Source organism: Cydia strobilella, chromosome 17 (assembly GCF_947568885.1).
Source record: "Cydia strobilella chromosome 17, ilCydStro3.1, whole genome shotgun sequence".
NCBI lineage: Eukaryota > Metazoa > Arthropoda > Insecta > Lepidoptera > Tortricidae > Cydia > Cydia strobilella.
The window spans coordinates 1,983,599-2,007,428 of record NC_086057.1 but is presented as its reverse complement, the minus strand read 5'-3'; the positions used below and the strand labels follow the sequence as shown (position 1 = coordinate 2,007,428).

At 39.2% G+C, this 23,830-nt stretch overlaps 2 protein-coding genes across 2 annotated transcripts; one reads left to right on the top strand and one right to left on the bottom strand.

Annotated features, from left to right (window-relative positions):
* The first annotated feature begins 387 nt into the window (after positions 1–387).
* Positions 388–13,715, top strand: LOC134748944 (histone H4 transcription factor). Its single transcript, XM_063683812.1, has 8 exons — positions 388–836; positions 1,197–1,338; positions 3,015–3,256; positions 4,426–4,549; positions 5,935–6,014; positions 7,945–8,162; positions 9,012–9,242; positions 12,057–13,715. The coding sequence occupies exons 1-8, from the start codon at positions 582–584 to the stop codon at positions 12,385–12,387; spliced, it is 1,623 nt and encodes a 540-aa protein (XP_063539882.1). The 5' UTR covers positions 388–581; the 3' UTR covers positions 12,388–13,715.
* A 1,411-nt stretch (positions 13,716–15,126) lies between these two features.
* LOC134748945 (spermine oxidase-like) lies at positions 15,127–20,874 on the bottom strand. The gene is made up of 7 exons (XM_063683813.1): positions 20,829–20,874; positions 18,940–19,110; positions 18,246–18,458; positions 17,223–17,430; positions 16,844–17,034; positions 15,846–16,217; positions 15,127–15,377 (listed from the first exon to the last, which is right to left on the bottom strand). Exons 1-7 carry the CDS (start codon positions 20,831–20,833, stop codon positions 15,140–15,142), a joined length of 1,398 nt encoding a protein of 465 aa, XP_063539883.1. The 5' UTR covers positions 20,834–20,874; the 3' UTR covers positions 15,127–15,139.
* Between the last annotated feature and the right edge of the window lie 2,956 nt (positions 20,875–23,830).

Here is a 23,830-nt window from a genome sequence, read left to right as displayed (position 1 = left end):
AGTCGCTTGACTTTTAACTTATGTTCAAGGGCTTATGTACAATTAATAACAGTCCAGACAGGACGATTTTTTGCACAATCTGATTAAATTGTACATTTTATTTGTCAAAGGACTGCATCATTTCATACCACGGATGTAGAGTTAAATGTAGCTTCATGTTTCAAACATAGACAGAGACAATCATATTAATCTCTGTCTTACACTAGTACTAGCACTCAAAAGAAAAGGATGAGTAGTTTTTCTGTTCTTATTTACTGACAATTAGGTTTGACCGACTATATTTTTATTGCACACGGCGCATGTACTTCACAATGAATAGTGACAGTTGACAGTGACATTGACAGTATCATTATTTTATTTACGTTGTTCCATGACTTCCATGTTTACTTGATTGAGATGAGAAAATATAAACATTTTGTATACTATTTATTGTATTCTCCTTAGATAAGCTCAGTATTTCCCATCACAGATGAAGTACATACTGGTCTACCCAGTTCCAAATACGGAAAGATAAATAAAAAAGCTACACACGTCCTTTAAACTTCATCTTTTATGAAGTGTCTTATTTTAACACTACAAAAATGAGCGGGCAGAACGATCAAGTCAGCAAAGCTGCCGACGACTCCATCACAGACGTGCGGTACAATTTCTGCAAGGATTGGGTTGAGAAACAGAACAGCGAAGAGCCGAAAAAGTTGTCGCAGCAGAATAAGAATGATATTCAGTTTATTATCCAGAACAATGCCGTTCGGAAGAAGTTCATGCTGTCCGCCGCTGAGGACTACGCGACTGTGCCGAACGGCGTAGGGGAATCTTCAGTGGAACCTAAGGCTGTGGTATGATCATATTTTTATCGATAAAATAAAGTCACTTCCTGCTGTCTGGATGGATGTCTGTCCCTATGTATGCTTAGATCTTTAAAACTACGCAACGGATTTTGATGCGGCTTTTTTAATAGAGTGATTCAAGAGGAAGGTTTATATGTATAATACATCAGCATTGCACCCGTGCGAAGCCGGGGCGGGTCGCTAGTTTTATATATTTATATTATAAGTATCATGCTCACGTAACAGGGATGGTTCGTTTTAATATACAAGGCAAATATTTTCAACCTACACAAACCTAAGATAGTTGTCAAAAGCAGTTGAGTTAGCAGTTGCAAATAAAAGGGCCTTAATTTCCTTATATTCTTTCAGAAATTACAAAAACTAAGAAAAGATGTGCGCATGGAATGTGGATGGTTGTCATGCAATCTTGCCACTGAGGACTACCGAGAGTTCCAAGACCATTGCCGCAACCACATTTCAGACTTGCAAGTTACTGAGGAGGACGGTAAAAGTATGTCATTTCAATATTTGTCTAGACACATTTTAGAAAAAGTATTAAAGCATTTTTGTAATTGATTGTTACCAACTTACATCAAGTACCAGAATGAGTATCCTCCTGAGACCCCGTAGCAAGTGTTTATATTATTTATTACATTGGAACCACTATTTACAATAATTTAAATTATTTAAACCGTTGAATATGTATAAAAGACTATAACCAGGGTGTCAGGAGCTTAAATAAGACAACACATATGTCTACATGCTGTGGAGTGCCTACTGCTGAGTGCTGACTAGGGTTTGCTCCCGGTACTGAGTTTGTATGGCGAGAACCGGGAATTCCCGGTTCTCGCCAACCCAATTTATTATGGGAGTGTGACCATTTTTTCTGTTTGACTCATATAAATTTAAAACATCTAAAATAACATATTAGATTATTTTAAACCGGGTCACTCACATATTATTAAGTCGAATAGCTCGACATGTTTCGGTCCAATTTACGAGGACCGTCTTCACGGAGACACGACACGCCTTCACTGGTCGAGGGCGCGGCGTGTACTGCGGGCCAAAGCCCGACTCGCCCGGCGACTCGCGCGCATCTACAATAACTATGTTTTAGAAATGAATATTAAGCTATGTATATCTGGGAAAATTAGTATCTTTCGCAACAACCAGTAATGAAAATGAAGTTGATAGAAGAATAAACACAACCTGGAAGAAATATTGGGCACAAAAAGAAATTCTCAAAGGCAATTACAATCTTAACATGAAAAAGATCATAATGGACTCCTGCATTCTTCCTAGCTTGACATATGCATGCCAAACATGGGTTTACACGGAAAGAGCGAAGAACAAAATTCTATCTTGCCAGCATGCAATGGAAAGAAGTATTTTAAATTTAAGAAGAATACAAAAAACAAGAAATATAGACATCCGCAAGAGAACAAAGATAACAGATGCCCTGCAGTTTAGTCTGAAACAAAAGTGGAGGTGGGCAGGTCATGTAGCAAGATATCAGGATCAAAGGTGGACAAATCTTGTAACAAAATGGCCAGGCCCAGCTGGAAAGAGAAGAGCGGGAAGGCAAAGAAAAAGATGGGCAGATGACATTGTACAGGCTGCGGGAAAAAAATGGATGGATGTTGCCACCGACAAAGAGAGGTGGAGACAGATGGAGGAGGCTTATACCCTTGGGGACCACTAATGTGGGACAAAGCTAAATAATAATAATAATAATTAAGCTATCACATAAAATGATGCAGCATATTGCTTTAGTAGTGCTAGTGCTATTTAGTGTAGCATTTTACAAGTAAAATTTCACCTATCTGTGGTGACATCGCACTCTTTGTAAACGCTTCATAATGCAGTGCCTATTTTTAGGGTTCCGTACCCAAAGGGTAAAAACGGGACCCTATTACTAAGACTCCGCTGTCCGTCCGTCTGTCACCAAGCTGTATTTCATGAACCGTGATAGCTAGACAGTTGAAATTTTCACAGATGATGTATTTATGTTGCCGCTATAACAACAAATACTAAAAACATAATAAAATAAATATTCAAGTGGGGCTCCCATACAACAAACGTAATTTTTTTGCCGTTTTTTGCGTAATGGTACGGAACCCTTCATGCGCGAGTCCGACTCGCACCGGGCCGGTTTTTTCTGTGTACAAACTGCTTTTAAAATTTCAGTAACTTACTCCTGCCTATGGGATTCCTGTAAACACAACAATTCCGACTTCGACGAGATGTGCCGCCACATGAACTACCACGCCTACCACGCCCGCCTGCTTGGCATTGGCTTCAATGCCCAAGCCACGCTGAAGCTGACTTGCTGCAAGAAGGATTCCAGCTTGAGAAACAAGCTGCCGTTGTTGAAGGAGGATTTTTGCTGTCTGTGGGTCGGGTGTGGGGACAAGTTTAAGTCTATGCAGGTGAGGTTTATAAAAAATCAAATTCAGACTGCTGTCTCCATTTCAGTTGGGGAAAAATTCTTACGTATGTCCGGATATGTTCTCTACAGGTCGCATTTCTTAACCGAATTTCGTGAAATTTGGTGAGCTGTTCGATATTTACATATAAATTTATGGTTAAATCAGTTTTTAGAAATTTTAAAAATGGCGCAACCATGGGGGTTGGCGAGGTCTACAGCTCACAGAGCCACTAGTTTTGAAGTCTTTAAAATGCGTTATTGTCATGTATTTAACTTCTCGTCTTATATACTAACGCCTACCACGCCTGCCTGCTTGGCATCGGCTTCAACGGCCAAGCCACGCTGAAGCTGGCTTGCTTAAGGAGCATAAGGAATAAGCTGCCGTTGTTGTAGGAGGTTTTTTGCTGTCTGTGGGTCGGGTGTGGATGGCAATCCTGAAAAGTTACGCGTTTCTGAGAAAAACCAAATTATGACTAACGAATATGCGGACAAACAATACATTATGACTTAAAACTTTATGGGAAACAATAGAGACCCTATTGTGGATACTTTGTGCTTACACTGCTTACCTAATAAAATAAAATAAGTCTTCTTTCCGTACCGATTCCATGCCATTTTTTTATAAAAAAAAAAAAAACTTTATTTCAGAACATTCAAAATTCCATACAATATTGTTAGTACCATCGTTATGGCTATGTGTTAGTAAATACATTAAAAATAAAAACAAAACTTAACAATAAAATCAAAATCCAATAAATTTAAATAATGAATACAATAATAATAATTAATATGTCAGATTCAAAATAATATAGACTAGAATAATAATTAGAATATATAGGTATATTTTTTTTAAATAAAATAAATAAAATATAGCGGTTTTTTTTTTATCGCGTATATATATATATATATATATATCTTTACTTGAAAAATAATTATAGTGTATAACTAGCCTTATGAACCGATTTTGCATGTACAACCAGCCTTAAAGTTTGTAGTCTATGATTGTTCATTATTTTAGTATGTGGGTATTTTTGCACTTTGTAAGTTTTCCTGAGTCACCCGTTGACCACGAACGCTGTAAAGAGTTCGAAACGTCGGGATGTATTATAAATTCAATATACACGATATAATCCGTTTTCATAGTTTTATTTTATAGCGGAATTTCCACAGGCATTTCTGAACCATGTGGCGCTCCACACACACTACTCGGGGCGGCACGCGTGCTCGTGGGCGGGCTGCGGCGCGAGCTTCCCGCGCGCCGCGCTGCTCGCCGCGCACGTGCGCGCACACACAGGTAAAATGGGCCTTACGTACTCGCTCTATTTGTGACATTTTCAACCAAAATGTACCACATTGTCGCTTGTTGATTAGGGAATGCAAACCGGTTTTTAATTGTATGAAGAAAAAACCGGTTAATAACCGGTTATTAACCGTAACTTCATTAGGGAATGCAAACCGGTTTTAATTGTATATAAAAACCGGTTAATAACCGGTTATTAACCGTAATTTCATACAAATAAAAACCGGTTTGCATTCCCTATTGTTGATAAGGTTGATTTCTATATGGAAATAGCGCCTTACTGACAAGCGACAATAAGTACTCTTTTGGTTGAAAATAGCACATTTTCTTTGTATTACATTTTTAGAAACGAAAACTAGTACCGGACATATATTTATTTATCTTAAACTTTATTGCACATTAAAATGAGTACAACAGGCGGACTTAATGCCACTAGGCTTTCTCTACCAGCCAACCATAGGGCAAAACAGGAATATAAATGTTACATTAATTTTCATGTCAAGTTTAATGTAATTTAAACATGTTTTAAAATGAGACCGTAATAGGGAATATTACTGCAATGTTCTGCCACCAGAGTGCAGGACTAGCCTTTTTAGTAAACCATAGAGTAACTTATACATACTGTACCTTTAACAGGTTTTTGACAAGTTTTCAGAGATAATAAAATATAAGAATAACAATAAGAAATATTTATTAGCACAAAAATAACAAAACATTCATTCCAAATTGATTCATTTAGACGAACAGAATTGTGCTAAAAGGTCTTCACTCCGCTTGATGTCTCGAAGTGAATCCTAGGATTGATGACACTGATGCATCAAAGCGGTTTGCTTACAGAGGACCCACCGGGAAACGCGAATCCTATCGCTATCTGCCTCTTTATCGCTCGAATATGCAAGAGTGACAGAGATGTTAGATAAAGAAATTTTCTTGTTTCACAATAGACGCCCTGGCTCCCCCTACGCAGAGTTTCGCGTAATATTCCCTATTTCGATCGTATGAAAGCGGCTTAATCTTTATATTTAGGTATACTAAAATTATCTAAGTACTAGCTTTTGCCCGCGACTTCGTCTGCGTGGACTTAGTAACAGCAGCTAAAGTAAGTATAGCGCCTGGAAAAATTCACATAGCAATTATTCAATTTGAGCATATTATGCACACAGATTAGCAGGCATTCATTAATTATCTCAATTCCACCCCGCTTTTTACTTTTTTAAGGGATGATTTTTGGGATAAAAATTATCCTATGTCCTTCTCAGGGACTCAACCTATCTCTATGCCAAATTTCATCTAAATCGATTCAGCGGTTTAAGCGTGAAGAGGGAACACACAGACAGAAAGACTTTCGCATTTATAATATTGAAACACTATCCTTACAGGCGAGCGCCTAATAGCCTGCTACCACTGCGGGCGGCACTTCGCGACCAACAGGAAGATCATAGACCATCGCACGAGGCAGGTCCGTCATCAACTCATCACTAAACCTAAACCTGTGTTGTGTACAATAAAGTGATTACTACTGCTACTACTACTACTACTACTGCTACTACTACTACTACTACTACTACTACTACTACTACTGCTACTACTACTACTACTACTACTACTACTACTACTACTACTACTACTACTAAACATTAACTAGTCAATACAACATTTAAAGTGACATAAAAAATACATAGCAACATTTATACAACAGCCGTAAAATAAAAAACCGGCCAAGCGCGAGTGGGACTCGCGCACGAAGGGTTCCGTACCATTACGGAAAAAAACAGCAAAAAAATCACGTTTGTTGTATGGGAGCCCCATTTAAATATTTATATTATTCTGTTTTTAGTATGTGTTGTTATAGCGGCAACATAAATACATCATCTGTGAAAATTTCAACTGTCTAGCTATCACGGTTCATGAGCTACAGCCTGGTGACAGACAGACAGACGGACAGCGGAGTCTTAGTAATAGGGTCCCGTTTTTACCCTTTGGGTACGGAACTCTAAAAACTACTGTAATACGGTTCCTAGCTATTTTCCACCATTTAAAATAGTATTTTATACAATCGTAATATAATAAAGCTTGTACCGTGTTTGAAAAGCTTGATTATGTCACTATTGTATACAATACTTTTTCTACGAGACAAAAATAATAATACTTTCAACTAGTAGAATCATATAGGTAAACGAACCAAAAGTATACAGCTAAGATACGCGAGCTGCCGCAGCCCGCGATACCTTCATACTCGTACGCGCCCGGCGCGGCGGGTTGGTCTACGACACCTCCTCGTAACTCATGAGGCCCTGGTACCTGCTCAAGCTAAATTCAATTTTTAGACAGTTTTTTCTTGATTTTGGCCACCGAGAGAGAGAGAGAGAGAGAGACTAACAAGCAACGCTAAGCAGTTTTCGTAGTCTATGGATGTAGCAATATTTATTTATTAATATTATTATTGTCACATGCGCGTTTCTGACTTATGAAGCAATTGTTTCTACTACAACATAATAGTACATTATTGTCGAGGCTCGGAAGTGGCTACTTGCTGGCTGAGGATTCGTTTTAAACGGACGACTTTAGGAGTCCGTTTAATTGAATCCGAAGCCAGCAAGTAGCCTCCCTGCCGAGTCATATATAGTGCTTTTCTCAAAAATGGCGCAATAAATACAAATATAATAGAAATATTTTACAGAAGCAACGTTCTTACGTATATATTTTCACAGAAAAAAGTAAAAACAATTGAATTGATAAGATTTGCTTTGCCGCCTTTTTATTTATTTTAATTGAAAAACGAAGTGTATTTTTCTGCCGAAAATACGCCAACCTATTTGAGACAGCTAAATAGTCGCAGTACCAACCTAATAATAATAAGTACTGATCATCTGCTTGGCTGTTTAATGGACCTATGCCTTCATTTGATATGGCCACTTAAACTTTTAAAAAGTTTGGAACTCGACAAATAATGGAATTTGTATGCAACATTGCAGTCCCGAAATCGAGACTGCAATGTTTTTAACTTTTTAATTTTTTGACTGACCATAAACTACGCACTTCGCGACTTAATTTTTAACCGGCAACGTCGACTTTGCCGTCCATTTTTGAGAAAAATGTTTTTGTTGGCCAACTTATCACAAAGCAGATGCGACGCAGCAGCGTGTTTAAGTAGGCTAATTTGCATTGAAACGAGTCTCCTTAAACAAGAAATATTTTATCGAAATGTATGAGTTCTATTTCCAAATTTTTATACTTGACTAAACCGTATCGAAAACATTCTTATGCTCGAGTCGAAAGTGCCATAGACTATCCAACGTTGAAAAGAGTTAGGTTGTAGTGTTGCGTATGAAGATACACAGATTATTGTCGACGAGTAGAAAAACTTATTTGTATGTATATTGTTTCAGAACGTCCACCCCTCAAGCGAATACACATGTAACGTGTGCAGTTTCTCGTACGCCACAGAGTATCTACTCCGGCAACACGTTCGCCAGCACGTGTCGCAACACGCGTGCACGCTGTGCGACATGTCGGCGCCCACGCTGGCCACGCTGGCGCAGCACGTGCGCTACAGGCACCTGCCCGACCACTGCCGCGCGCACGCCTGCCCGCACTGCACACACAAGTATGTATAGGTACATAGCTTTGATTTTCCATTTCTCAAGTGTGCAGAAAATGATACGTTTCTGCTCTAGAGCACTGTACGTTCTAAGTACGTTTTCTTTTTTTTTTACAATTATCAATTAAAATTTTGGTTTTGTTGTACGATTTCCATTCTGATAATTAACTTCCAATTCCATAAATAACGATATTTTTACCTAAATTGTTAATTGAAAGTACCCTCAAGAAATACTACTGAAGTTTATACTAAACCGTATTTTTTTTATGTACATTTGCATATACTTTACTTTCCTCGTAATCGAAATGAAAAGTAGAGTGTTTAACTCGGGTGAAAGGCACCATTTCAGTCTCGGACTATTGGCGCTCTCACTGCGTTCGAGCGCCAAACTACCTCGGCAGAAATGGGTGCGTTTCATGCCTTGGTTAACAATCTACTATTACTTCTCATGCTCGTAAAATCGCGTGTAAGCGGCATAAACTTTCTTTTTTTGGGTTCCGTAGCCAAAGGGTAAAAACGGGACCCGATTATATTATACTAAGACTCCACTGTCCGTCTGTCTGTCCGTCTGTCACCAGGCTGTATCTCATGAACCGTGATAGCTAGACAGTTGAAAATTTCACAGATGATGTATTTCTGTTGCCGCTGTAACAACAAATACTAAAAACAGAATAAAATAAATATTTAAGTGGGGCTCCCATACAACAAACGTGATTTTTTTGCCGTTTTTTAAGTAATAGTACGGAACCTTTTGTACGCGAGACCGTCATTCAGATCGAAGGTCCGAAGGCATGGGATCCCCTTAAATTAATACTTGTAAAATTCAACATTTCATTATTTTTAACTTAATTCCAGGGCCATAACAAAATCCGATCTCCGCAAGCACATACAAACGCACACAAAGAAGAAACGCAAGAAAGGAGACAGCGACGTTTCCGACGAGGAACGAGGAAAGAAGAAGAGGAAGAAATACGCGTGCCATATGTGCGAGAAGGACGGCAAGGTGTTCTCGAGAGGGAGTCGATTGACGGTTCATCTTGTGAAGGTGCATGGTGTGCAGTGGCCGTTCGGGCATAGCAGGTTCAGGTAAGTGTCTGAGTGAGAGGAAAATAGAATTTACCGCCTGTGCGAGAGAGAGGGAAGTATAGTGGTTTGTTGATGCATACGAAGAACGCGCGCAATGGCCGTTTGGAGTACGCTTAGGTTAGTGTCTGAGTGGGAGGGAAATAGCGCAGGCCGCGTGTGCGAGAAGACGGCAGTTGATATGCAGTGGCCGTTCGGACATAGCATGTTCAGGTGAGTGAGAGGGAAGTAGTGCGGGCCGCGTGTGCGAGAGAGATAGCATGTTGTGAAGGTGCATATGGTATGCAGTGGCCGTTTGGACATCGTGGGTTCAGGTGAGTGAGAGGGATATAGCGCGGGCCGCGTGTGCGAGAGAGATAGCAAGCTGTTCTCTAGGGAGAGTCGATTGACCACGCATTTAGTTTTGATTCTCGCAAAATTTGATTCTCGATCAGATGTCACCAGTAGTTTTGGCCTACTCTCGTATAGAGGGCGTTGACGGTTTCGTTTGTTATTTATATTTTTAACGCATATCCGTTAAAGATCATGGATCAAAATCATATAAAAATAAAAATAAAATCATTTATCCATATTTAAGGCGGTTCCCTGAGCCAGAAGGCGAAAAATCTCCTTATATGATCCTGTTTTTCTAAGAGGCGTTGATATTCGTAGACGTGGAAAAAATATATGTAGTTCTTGACTATATTATCTTTAATATCATAGCTTCCGATACACGAATTATGACACTTCGCTCGATACAATTAATTCCCAAAGTAACCTCTAACTCGGACTTTTAATCCAACTTTACTCGGTTATTTATTATGTGATACTATAAATAAAAAAAGAAGAAAAAACAATCTTAACTTAAATAATAATTTCATAGCTTTCGAATTTTGATATTGTAGGGTAACGTTTTTAAAATAAATAAAAATCGACAAAATTCGATCAAAATTGACACTTGGCGCGCATGATTTTTCCCGTTCTTTCTTGCGAAATGTGACAGAGACAGCGGCAAACCGACGGAACGGCCTTAAATACATTTAACGTATTTTTATAAATCTTCATTTTTAGTTTCAAAGTATGTCGATAGATGGCAGTGAATTTACAGTGGTTACAAAATTTACTATTTTTTTTATTTTTTTTAATAATTTTAATCAGGCAACAAGGCCCATATTACGGCTACCTTACAGACTATATTATTACAACATATGACAGTACAGCTCTATCTTATTATATCCTCTTTGGTAAAGGTGTAATTTTAAATTCAATTTCATATGTTTATGTTTTATAGATTTTGAGTTACTTAATGGTAGCGAACGGTGGGGCAACGCACAACAGGACGCAGAGGCCCCGCCGCGGGTCTTGGTGCAACGGCCTTAGCTTTCTTAATTCTGTTTTGCTTTCTTCGGTGTCTCCTAGCGGGTTGGTTGAACCAAGTCTTCACAAATCTTTGCCAATCTTTGTGGAAGTGCCCATTCGGGATCATATTATTTCCCTTACCCATTTTGGATGACCACTACTTTACCCGGTGGCTACAACAAGTATGGTCAAAAGTGGCTCCAAATCGTTCGTGTATGTTCTCTTCTTTTGAATTTTGCTTTAGTTATAACGCTGCCGCGTGTCTAGATAGATACAAATACCACTTGTAAAACTTCCACCTCCACTCCATTTTTCCAAGCTTTTTATTAACTTGCAATGTACCTATGTATCTATGTATGTTTGTACGGAATGTACGGGTCAAATCTTGCAAGTTAAATTTGACCCACTTCCCAACTTCCAATGAAGCTGAAAATTTGTAAAATATGTGGTATGTTCTATAAATAAATAATAAAAATAAAATAAAAATTATTTAATTCAGACTTTCAAAAAATCCATATTTTGTTAGTGATACTTAAACTAGGGAACCTATAAACTAAGTGTTAGTCTAATTATAACATTTACATAAAAAGGGACCTTATTGTCGATGGCGCTTACGCCATTATAAACGATGCTCCGATATTAATACAATGCCGCGCGACGCCGTGCGGCGTAAGCGCCATCGACAATAAGGTCCCTTTTCATAGAAAATGCCCCATATATACATTTCCAAAGTTTCAAAAATATGTGTACACTCTTACACCTTAGACAATAAAGTCGTGTTTACATATTTTTGAGCCATTTGTCTGTATCGATATTTTTGCCTGCGACTGTACCTATGTATGTTTGTGTTTGTAAGGGTCAAATCTTGCAAGTTAAATTTGACCCACTTCCCAACTTCCATTGAAGCTGAAAATTTGCATAGATATGTAAGTCGGGTGACAATGCAATATTATGGTACCATCGAGCTGATCTGATGATGGAGACAGGAGGTGGCCACAGGAATTCTGTGATAAAACAACGCAACCTAATTGTGTTTGGGTTTGTTAGATTTGTCTCGATGAGTATTAGTTGCCTGGGGAAATAAAGTACAGTCAGCGATATAAGCTTGAACCAAAAAATATTTTTTTGCAAAAAAACTGATTTTTAGGGTTCCGTACCCAAAGGGCAAAAACGGGACCCTATTACTAAGACTCCGCTGTCCGTCTGTCCGTCTGCCTGTCTGTCTGTCACCAGGCTGTATCTCATGAACCGTGACAGTTGAAATTTTCACAGATGATGTATTTCTGTTGCCAACAAATAGGTACTAAAAACAGAATAATATAAATATTTAAATGGGGCTCCCATACAACAAACGTGATTTTTTTGCTGTTTTATTCCGTAATGGTACGGAACCCTTAGTGCGCGAGTCCGACTCGCACTTGGCCGGTTTTCCGTATTGCTGCTGCCTAGCTGTTCTAAAACTGTATATTTCTTTTACAGATACCAAATAAGCGAAGACGGTATGTACCGCCTAACAACTACCCGTTACGAGATCTTTGAGGTGTCCAAACAAATCGTGGACGGCTACAGCGACCCCAAAGATTCCCTCTCGAATACCTTCGAATTCAATCTAGAAAAAAAGGCAAAACCCACACCTACGACGCCAACTTGCTTCGAAATCACACTTAAGAATGATGATATGAAAAATGAAGTTAAAGGCGATGGGAATACGGTCGAAATTACGATGTGCGATGTCGATGAGGAGGGTAACATTATTTGCTCGGAGGTTATTAAATCTGATGTGCTGCTGAGTGATATTAAAATAGGATAACTTGTGTCGTTTTCAAGCAAAAGATACTACATTGTCGCTTGCCATAAGAACGTTCTAACAGGTTATTCGTATAAAGATACAAACAAATTTTGTACTTATGGTAAGCGACAAAGTGGTACATTTTGTTTGAAAACGTCACAATTAGCGACTGGAGAAAGTCTAATAGCAATCATTTGAGCATAAGGGTTCATACATTAATTACGTCACACGAATTTCGACGTTTTTTGACCCCTCCCCCCTCCTCCTTGTCACACATGGTCACATTTGGCGGGAGGGGTTTGCCCTGGTGTGACGTCACATTTTTAAACGAAATCGGCAAATCGAATTAAGTATTATTAATATTTTATCAATATATTTTTGACAAAAGAAATATTAGTAATTTTTTAACCCGAAACTGATTAGGAAAGTAAATTAAACTAATAAAAACGATTATCTTTCCAAAAACTTGTTATTTAAGTGTACAGCGAATAAAAATTATTTAAATAAGTTAAAGTGACGTCACAAAGTTTGTGACTCCCCCATCCCCCTTGTCATGTCACATTTTCTTGACCCCCTCCTCCCCTAAACGTGTGATGTAATTAATGGATGACCCCTTATCAGGCACTGTTATGTATAAAAAAAAAAACTCTGGGGAATGTAAACCGGTTTTGAATCGTATGGTAAAACCGGTTATTAACCGAAATTTCATACAAATAATAACCGGTTTACATTCCCTTTCGTTTCAGCTTGTGCAAAAATTATGTCTACAGGTCGCATTGTTCAACCGATTCTAGTAAAATTTGGTTAACAGGTTGGATAATTAAATAGATTTTTATTATTCATTCAGTTTTTGGAATTTTTTCAAAATGGCGTAGGTAGCCGTGAGGGTTCGCGCAGTCTACAGCTCAGTATGTGAGCTGTATCTATAATCCAACTTGTTCACCAAATTTTATGAGAATCGGTTGAACAAGCTGAAACGAAAACATTGTTAATATCGCCGCTATACTTACTCAACCTCGTATCTGCAACACTCATTTGATGTATTTAGATCAGTACGGTTTTTACTCACTCGGGCAGTGCACGACGTACAACCGCCGCGGACACTCGTGCCTGAGGAAGGATTCCCAAAGAATCCGAAACATGTCGCCAAAAGCGACTAAAAATAATAGTGAGTAAAAACCGTACTGATCTAAATATTTTGAAATATGTCTCAGGATAGTTTAAGTTCGACTCATTTGATGACAAAAACACCCGTATTCCGAATGAAAGAAAAGCGACATTTCCATCAAATGATTGTTGCAGATATGAGGTTGAGTAAGTATAGCGACGATATGATAGCAAGGCCATAGCCAGCCAGTGAACTAGGGGGGCTGGAGGCCTAGGGGGACGGGGGGGGGGGCAGAGTCCGCAAGGGGCATACATAATATATTGTATGTAAAATTTAGCCTCCAGGCGAGTCGATATTTTTTAAGTTAGAATGTTTCTTTGATTGTTGATTTAGCTAGAAAATAGGATTGATTAATCTGATCCAGTGATATTCGTTTATAAACTAATCGTGTTACTGACCTCAATTATCGTTTGTCCTTATCTGTCATTTTGACTTATGTATTTGTAAAAAAGGGATAAAACATAATTTAACTAAATCAGGCCCGTAGTTTTATGATTAAGGGGGTAAGTATTGTGATAATTGTTTTTAAATCGATAATAATCGAGGTGATACTTTTTAGTTATAAATTTTAAAATATATTATAGCAACACCGAATGTTTTCTGCATTTAGTTTTACTCTTTTTTTGGGATTTACGTCACAAAAAGGCACGAATAAGCTTGCCGTGTTTTTAGTGACATGGAATATACTGGGCATGGCTCGGAACCGGTTTTTTTAAACCCGAAATAGTCCAATATTTTTAATTATTTTATGCTCTTTGCGTAGGACTGAATCATGTATTTAAGTAACACCTTCGTATTGATAGATTGTCCCATTAAAAATGAAATAATAAACCAAAGAACGTAATAATACCGGTATTTTTTATATGAAGAAAAAACCGGTTCCGAGCCTTGATACTGGGTGATTTTGAAGATCTAAAATGTATTAAGATGGTCATACTGAACAAGGTTTCCCATGGAACTGATAAAAAAATTGTAATAAAAACCCTTGGGCCCATAAGTTTCGTCTACAAGGCCCTCAAGATGTTTGAATGTCCATTAGATTTTTTTCCCGATTTTTGTCGTTAGTGCCCTGGTGAAATTTATTTAGTATTACACTTGCCCCTTTCATGATAGAGTTAGACCAAGATAAGTCTGCAACGATTTTGATAGCACACGCAGTGAAAGTGTAATTTTAAACGTTAAACTATGAAATTATGACGTATAAATACACACTACACCCTACTCATAGTGTTGTGTTCCTGCCGGTGAGTAAGGTTGCCAGAGCTCAACGAGGGAGAAGAGTGTTAGGGTCGGCAACGCGTATGTAACTCCTCTGGAGTTGCAGGCGTACATAGGCTACGGAGACTGCTTAACATCAGGCGGGCCGTATGCTCGTTTGCCACCGACATAGTATAAAAAAAATAACACTGCGTGTGCTATCAAAACCGTTGCAGACTTATCTTAGTCTACAACCCTGTTCCTTAAAGATGCTTATTAAATTTGTTAGTATTACGCACTTTATGCGATGTGGTGATTTTTGTAAACCTAATTATGTTACCATTATTTCTTCTAAGTATAACTGTACTACTATTCGGAAAAAAAAAAAACAAATTATAGACAATATTTTTATTTCTTCAAACTCTCTATTAACCTATCAGCCTCTCTGAATCCCGCCTCTATGGCCCCATGGACGGCGGTGTGTCTATGGTGCGACGTGGCTTCACCCGCGAAGCATACAATAGGGAAATTGTTGCTGTGGTAAAGAGGTTCGCTCAAAGTTATGGCGCTGCCTCCATTTTGTTCGTTGGCAACACTGCGGTAGGCGTACGCGCCTCTGGTTAGGGAGTTTGAAGCCCATTGCGTCCTGAAAAAAAAAACAGTGGTATTTCACTCGATATTATATACTGCAATGTTCTGCCACCAGAGTGCAGCTTAAGCCTTTTTAGTAAACCATAGAGTACCTTATACATACTGTACCTTTAAACAGGTTTTTGACACGTTTTCGGAGATAATAAAATATGACATTGATGCATCAAAGCGGTTTGTTTACAGAGGACCTACCGGGAAACGCGAATCCGAAATTTCGCTATCTGCCTCTATCGCTCGAATATGCAAGAGTGACAAAGATGTTAGATAACGAAATTTCGATTTTCTTGTTTCGCGATAGACCCTCAGATAGAGTGGCAGCGGCGCCCTCTGCGCAGAGTTTCGCGTAATATCCCTATTGTTTGGGAAATAAAAACTTAGTTCTGTCTTATGAATATGCTATCATCTATATTCTATGACTATTCAGTCGATAAGTATATTTTCTCATGTTTTAGCTTAACCTTACCTTATAACATTCTTCACCGGCGTCACTTCGAACTGCCTTCTCACGATATCCAGCAACTTCTCCACCCCAGTCTTAACCCCTTCCAAGCTGACCTTCTCCATTTCCTCCGCGCCTTCTCCATATATCCACGCCAGCAATACATTAGGCTGGTTCTCCACTGTTATGAATCCAAAAATCTCCGTGATCCACTGTTCCTCTTTAGAGAATTTCTTCTTATCTTCGTCTTGCCAGAGGAGAGTGAAATTGGCAGGTGATTTCGGCCACCAAGGCTTCTCGAATTCGATGTAGATTTTGCCGAGAACGCAGAATTGTAGGTTGTTTATGGTGTTGACTTTCTCGGCGGGTAGCGGGGGGTTGAAAAGTTGAGAATGCCTGGAACATATAATGTGAAATATATTAATTATCATCATTATATCAGCCGAAAGACGTCCATTGAACTTAGGCCTTTTTTAAAGATTTCCACAACGACCAGTCATGTTCTGCTGTTATCCAACTTGTCTTCAATCTTGCAGAAAAAAATCGGCAGATCTACTGTCAACAGTATATTGTATGTATTTATATGAATATTATATATACAGATATATGTATGTATGTCTATGCCTATCCATTATTTAACTATACTTGTAATCACTATGTTGCACCGCCTACAAATTATCTGCTTTGTCCGAAGGTTGACCGGTAGAGAATGCCTCATAGCATTAAGTCCGCCTTTTGTACGATTGTATTTTCTTTTGTGCAATAAAGATTAAATAAATAAATAAACAAACAGTTGGGAATGTTTTTTGCCTACTACCTACGTAGAAGACATCGTGAGGAAACTGGACCAGATCCAATAAGGCAATACTTCCCCCTATGGCTTGGAAAAAAACGAAAAACGAGTGCCTGTGTCAACTGTCAATTCTTGAGATTATGTTGCCGAGCGGACCCCAGGCTCCCTAAGTAAGCCTTAGCAAAATGTCGGGACACAGCTAGGATGATGACCAGCGGCAAAAGCTTACCTTTCCTTTAAAACTCCGATAGAAATAGTGACGATGACACTCTTAGCAGCGTACAAGCTTCCATCTGTGCACTTGACGTGAACCAGAGGGCTGCCAGAGTCCCCTTGGCTGCTGCTCCACTTGATGCTCTCCACCTCTTTGTTTAGCAGGATGTTGACGGGAATCGCCTTGGACGGGTCTGGGTATTTGTTCTGTGAATACGAATATTCACACAATTATAGATTTTAGAGTGGACAAAATAACGTAGGAGCCGCCAAATCACTCGGCTTTGTACTTCATTAAAGTCGCAATTGACCGAAATCGATGTGATTAAAAATATGCGATTTGTTAAAAGGTCTATGGAGCCCTTTATTATGCTATTTATTATGGAAATACTTACCAAAAGCACATCGAATATGGTAGCGTACCCCTTCCCCTTCCAATGGAGCATGAACTCCCCTTCAGAATTCCAAAACTCCTCCAACCCCTTCAACGACTTCCCTTGCTTTGGGTCCTTCTGGCCTCCCAGATGACTGTTTCTTTCATACCACTCTAGGATCATGTTGGTCAGTTTTGGATCCTTCTTTAGAGTTGTGTTTGATTTGGTACTGTGAAAGGATGTATACGAGTATACGTGAAATTGGAAGCGTACATAAAGAATTGCCCCACACATCCACCTCACAGAGGTGCCAGAAAGATCTTTCTACCTTGTGGTCCTGAGGTCCAGCCTTAACATTATTAAAAGAATTCCACAGACAACTGTTTTTAGAGCCTGATGGTCTATAGGTTTAATAAACTCAGATCTGATGATCAATAAAATCTACTACTAATCAAAACCGGACGCCGGACCGTCAACAGCTTCAGCATTTCCTGATGATGCCTCGTAGAGAGGCGAAACACGTGTCGGGTTTTGTACTTTTGATGGTGGTTTGTTATATTTATTTGGTTATGTATTGCGTTTGGAGGGTGGGAACATTAATTGCATGCAAAAAATACGCAAGTAGATAACCATAACGGGTAGCATTATCAATTATAATTGACTAGCACGTTATTATTGCGGATTAACAAAGTAATAGTTTTGTTTTGATTAATATGGATTTCCGCAAAGTAACGCCTGATTCTATTAATACAATCTACTAACGACTATTCATCAGAATCAGAACCAAAGGAACTCGCCCAGCCAAGGTGACAATCGCTATCGCTTCGACAACGAAACGCTTTGTGTCTCTCTATCACTCTTCCGTATTAGTGCGACAGTGACAAAACTCTTTGCGTTTCGATCGCTACGGAGCGTTAGCGGTTGGCGTGTTGGGTACGGGGCCTGATCCCTCTGTCTGGTAAAAAAACCCCCAAAATTGCGAATTCGAGTCTTTCCGTGTGAATTCTCCTTAATTTAAATTATACAGCTATAAATTCAACTTACGCATTCCTCACACATTCAGCAATCCCCTTCTTACTGTTCTTATCCGCCTTAGCCACTTCCTCATTAAAAGCGACGACGATATCCTCGGCTTTATCGTTTGGCACCAGATCCCCATTTGACAGAAGGAACCATTTGTTATCCGGCTCTGGCCGGCCTAGTAAACCCAATGGGTTGGCTAGCTCGAACACTAGGTTGTCTTTTTCACCGTGGCACCTGGAATACAAATTTAGGATGCTCATTCGGGTTTTAGGATGTCATGTAACGTCTTTTACGAAAGTGTCTTGGACAAAAAAAGAAAGTTCCTTTATGTTTTTTTGATAACTGCCGCACCTCGCCAAACCACATACCAGTAGCGTGTAGCGTTCAGTATGTAATATCATTTGTTTGTTATTAAGTGACTTGTGCAATTGACCTTAACAAGATTGAATTAGAAAGAGTATTTACTTCTGATAGTTGCGGGCACGTAATTAAATAGCACCCCCCAGCACCTTCAAACCAGCATCATTTAGTCACCTAATAGCGGCTTCTCCTTTGCCTATCACTACGTATGACTGTGTTCGGAGTTCTGAAACCATAATCTGGCGGTACTGCAGGAATGGGCCTATCATGAACACCGAAGTTCTCAAATTGCGGACATCTTTCTCTGTCACTCTAATTGCGCCCTCAGGTGGCGTACTGTTCGTCGTACACTTACCATGCAGCCCCTAGGTCCACTTTCCCCTCTCCAAACTGGACAGAGTTGATTCTGCCCCCGATCCTGTCAGCGGCTTCTAGCCCCAGCACTTTCAGCCCGGCATCGTGGAGTCGTCGTATAGCGGCTACGCCTGACGCGCCGCAGCCTACCACCACTACGTCCATGAGTTGTCTGTAAAAATAAGTCTATTTTAGGGTTCCGTACCCAAAGGGTAAAAACGGGACCCTATTACTAAGACTCCGCTGTCCGTCTGTCCGTCTGTCACCAGGCTGTATCTCATGAACCGTGATAGCTGGACAGTTGAAATTTTCACAGATGATGTATTTGTGTTGCCGCTATAACAACGAATACTAAAAAGTATGGAACCCTCGATGGGCGAGTCCGACTCGCACTTGGCCGGTTTTTTTAACCTTTTCGACACCGTGGCAAACACAAAAGTTGTCATCCAGACCAGACGCCACGTCACCGAAGTGTCAAAACTGAAATTGAACTTTATGTATATGCATGTAGGTCTATGTTGCTCTGTGGTCTATGACCGATTTATCGGTCTTTGGCGTTGAACATACGGTGCGTAATGCGTATATATCGGTCATTGGCGTCCAAAAGGTTAATGCGTAGTTAGCTCTGTTCGTAGAGCGAGCGGGGGGTATCCCGGTGTTGTGTGTTCAAGTCTCGCCCGAGGCAGTGAATTTAGACACATTTAGATGAAATGGTAGAGCCGGGAGTACCTATAATAAATATAGCTATTTACTTACAATTAACTCATGCAGTATAACCAACAAAACATTAGAAACTTTGAAAGTATAAACACTGAACTAAAACAGCTGACGTACAGAAACAAAAACGACTATGTATTCAACTATTCAGTTTTCAATTCCTTCAAGGTTTCCAAATAACCAAGCTAACCTAAAAATATATCGCGAACATACGATCTTAGTATATTATTACGCGAACGAATCGGAACTCACAGTCAAGGTTACCACAGATAAGTGTTATTTACTTATTTAGCCACCAATAGTATTTTTTATACCCGATGGGTACGCTGACGGGTGTCATTTTAATACAGTTTTGCGAGATTGGCGTTTTTAGGTTATAAATTAACCCTACACCCTACCCATCAAGTTTGAAAAATTCTATTTAAAAAACCGGCCAAGTGCGAGTCGGACTCGCCCACCGAGGGTTCCGTACTTTTTAATATGTGTTGTTATAGCGGCAAAAGAAATACATCATCTGTGAAAATTTCAACTAGCTATCACGGTTCATGAGATACAGCCTGGTGACAGACAGACGGACAGCGAAGTCTTAGTAATAGGGTCCCGTTTTTACCCTTTGGGTACGGAACCCTAAAACATATTACGTCCCACTGCTGGGCGTAGGCTCGTGCGCGAGAGGGTTTGGGAGCTCCTCCATTTTGAAAATGTTCCTAAATAAATCGGAAAAATATACATAGGGTGTATTCGGGTGATTCCGACTACTTTAAAATCACCCATAACTCCATCATTACATACAATTTTTGGACACACGACAATCTGAACTTATTGATAATGAAATTTATTGAAATTACTCATTTCACGAAAATCTAGCAAAAAAACGCTGTAGATTAGAACATTTAGAACAGGCGAAAGCATTTTCTACTCGTGTTCGTTTCATTCGAAAGCGCGACGAGCGTTCGAGCTTGCGATATGTCTATTTTTGTATAGGATTTTGAACAGAGCGCCAAGCGGCACGTTTTCGAAACTGAATCCCATACAAAATGACACTTAACGCAAACGCGTACGTGACGTCACACTCGAATGTTATTAACACAGGGGTACTGTAGATTAGAACAGACGGACAGGTCAATAAGTAAAAATAAAGGAATATTAGGTATAATGATTAAAAAAACTTACGACATATTTCTTGAGCCGTGCACTTATAGCGACTACACAACACAACTGACTCGAGGTTTATCTCGATTGACCCCAGGGTCAATACCTAAGTGAACGAAAGTTATCACAATTGGAGAATAATTTGATAGCGTGGTGATATGAATTGTTTTGTATTGCCAGAGACACTCCTCCTTTCGGGCATTCTCGGCTCCGTTCGGCTCAGCATTGCTCCGAGAAATTAGGGTTGGCACAACTTGACGTCCCATTGCGAAAACGACCACAGATAAGGTAATTAGAATTTTGACAACCCTAAATAGCCGAAAGGGATGGTGCCATACATTAGATAGGAACAGCATGAATCGCATCGCTGTCAAACTTCGGTTTTGTAGGAAGTGTCCTTTCTGTACGGTTAGTATATACTTTTTTTTTTTCTGGGCGTAGATCATGGGAATCATGGGCACAGGGCGGACACGCTATACCTCAAAAATCACTTGCAATCGTTTCTATGTGTGAACGGCACGTCTGTACACGCGTCATGCGTCATAGTGTGAGTAAGTTGCTTAAAAATAGTACTGAGCGGCCGGCAAACGGCCGTCAATCTGGTGTAGCGGGGCGAGGTAATTTGAGTCGGGGCGGGGCGGTGCGTGGCCGTTCTGTATGATAATACTATTATACTTATTCTGTATCATGGTCAGCATATACATTTATTTATTCTAATACAACAAACAAGCGGAAACATGGTCGCCCTAAATCCACTTGGCGTCGTTCTTTGGAGAAAGAGCTGGGTGTATTGGGGATGGGGTGGGAGGAGGTTACCCAAGCTGCCCAAGACCGTAGTCAATGGAAAAACAAGATTCGAGCCCTACACCCCAGCAGGGGGTAACAGGAAAAGAAGAAGAAGAATACAACAAACAATATGAATTTATTATAGTTAGTAGCGAATTAAATTACGCGCCAAAAGTACCTATCTGCCATGCTGGAATATTAATGGTGGTGGATGGCTATAGTCTGAGTTCCCAATATAGTCTATATATTGTCCCTCTCAAACATAACTTACCTGTCCTCTACAAGAAAGAGACAAAAGTGGTAGCTGTGACCAACTTGCCCTCTTAAGTTTATTTTACTTGGTAATTAAAATAAAAGTAAGTCTGAGTTCCCAATATAGTCTGTATATGTCCCTCTCAAACATAACTTACCTGTCCTCTACAAGAAAAAGACAAAAGTGGTAGCTGAGACCAACTTGCCCTCTTAAGTTTATTTTACTTGGTAATTAAAATAAAAGTAAGTCTGAGTTCCCAATATAGTCTGTATATGTCCCTCTCAGACATAACTTACCTGTCCTCTACAAGAAAGAGACAAAAGTGGTAGCTGAGACCAACTTGCCCTCTTAAGTTTATTTTACTTGGTAATTAAAATAAAAGTAAGTCTGAGTTCCCAATATAGTCTGTATATGTCCCTCTCAGACATAACTTACCTGTCCTCTACAAGAAAGAGACAAAAGTGGTAGCTGAGACCTAAGTTTATTTTACGTGGTAATTAAAATAAAAGTAAGTATCCTCTACTAAGAACGTGCGGTTAACCTCTACTACGAAATAACTGCGAAAACTGCGGACTTAAGCTTTAAAAGATTATAGTATTTTTCATATGGCTTGGGTACGGTGACAGCTCTATCAATTTATATAATTTATAACCTTAAAACGCAAAATATGTATTGAGATGACAGCTGCCACCGTACCCCAGGTATGTGAAAAATACTACGTATAGTTATGAACGAAAAAAACATTACGTAAACTAATTAAACATGTATCTTTTAAGGTTAAGAATTATAAAGCGTACCTAATTTATGGTTTTGGCTTGACTACTGGGATTGTTTTGCTCAGTTGTTACCAGTGGGAAGTGGCGACAGGTGACGTAAAAATCTCAGTTTTAACAACACTGTTTACAACTTCGTGGTAACTCGTGGGAATAACCCATTTGGTGTTCTGCGTGAGTACGCGCCAAGAAAGCATCTCAAGTCTGTAGTTTGCGTAGCCGTCGACTAGATTCGCAACATTCTTGCCCACAACGGGCCGCCTGCGGGGTGACCACAAACAGGACCCATTATAGAAAATTCCGGATATTACCGGATTCCGAGCACATTCGTAATTTGACGTAGTTTAAATAGCGAAAAGGATTCATCCTTTTAGATTTATTAAACGAGATTACACATAACATAACATTAATAGTAAACTATAAATAAACTTAAAAATAATAATAGTATAAACTACAAATAAACTTAAACTAGTTAATAATAATACTAATAATGCTTTATAATTATTTCCTCTAAAATTTGTCATTTAAATGAATGACATAAAGTTCAAATTTTATTCCTTTTGACACAAAGTTCAAATTTTATTCCTTTTGACAGAAAGTTCAAATTTTACTAACAGATTTTTGTGGATTGGGTCCTTTTCCCTTAATTACGTCCAAATTCAATTCTGAAATATTTTATAGGTACTTGTTCTTATATTCCAGATTCCATTCCATTTTTCTTGTTCCTACTTAATTTATGTCTGTTATGCGTTATTAGTGCAATAGTTATTTGTGCAACAAGAGAGGAAAGTTGATTTTTCTTGCGAGTAATATTGTCTTCGGTTACCGCGATAGTTACTCATGAAATAAAATCGGGATGTATTATAAATTCAATATACGCGATATAATCCGTTTTCATAGTTTTATTTTCTTGCGAGTGTTTATTTTGAGTCCCGAAAAAGCGAAAGATTCTATAATTGAATCACGAGCGAAGCGATTCTAAGTTAGAATCTTGAGCGTAGCGAGGGACTCAAAAACACGAGATGTAAAATAACTTTGCTCTCGTGTTGCACATATAATTTTTCGCCTCAGTAGTGAGAACATATTAAAGGTTAAAATGTATTTCGAATTTGTCCCCGAAGTATGAAGTGGCAGTTCATGGCCTTCACTAAATTAAAAAGATACTTTGTTTGTTGACGAAAGTAGGCTTGTTCGAGCTGCTGAGGTGAAAA

What these genes read in the sequence shown, in the direction of transcription:
- LOC134748944 (XM_063683812.1), top strand. Translation starts at nt 582, where the DNA reads ATGAGCGGGCAGAACGATCAAGTCAGCAAAGCTGCCGACGACTCCATC. An exon ending in TACTGAGGAGGACGGTAAAA is followed by an intron (nt 1,339 to 3,014) that starts GTATGTCATTTC and finishes TTAAAATTTCAG; the next exon opens with TAACTTACTCCTGCCTATGG. An exon ending in GCACGTGCGCGCACACACAG is followed by an intron (nt 4,550 to 5,934) that starts GTAAAATGGGCC and finishes CTATCCTTACAG; the next exon opens with GCGAGCGCCTAATAGCCTGC.
- LOC134748945 (XM_063683813.1), bottom strand. An exon ending in GTGGACCTAGGGGCTGCATG is followed by an intron (nt 18,459 to 18,939) that starts GTAAGTGTACGA and finishes TTTGTATTCCAG; the next exon opens with GTGCCACGGTGAAAAAGACA. An exon ending in GCTGAATGTGTGAGGAATGC is followed by an intron (nt 17,431 to 18,245) that starts GTAAGTTGAATT and finishes ATCCTTTCACAG; the next exon opens with TACCAAATCAAACACAACTC.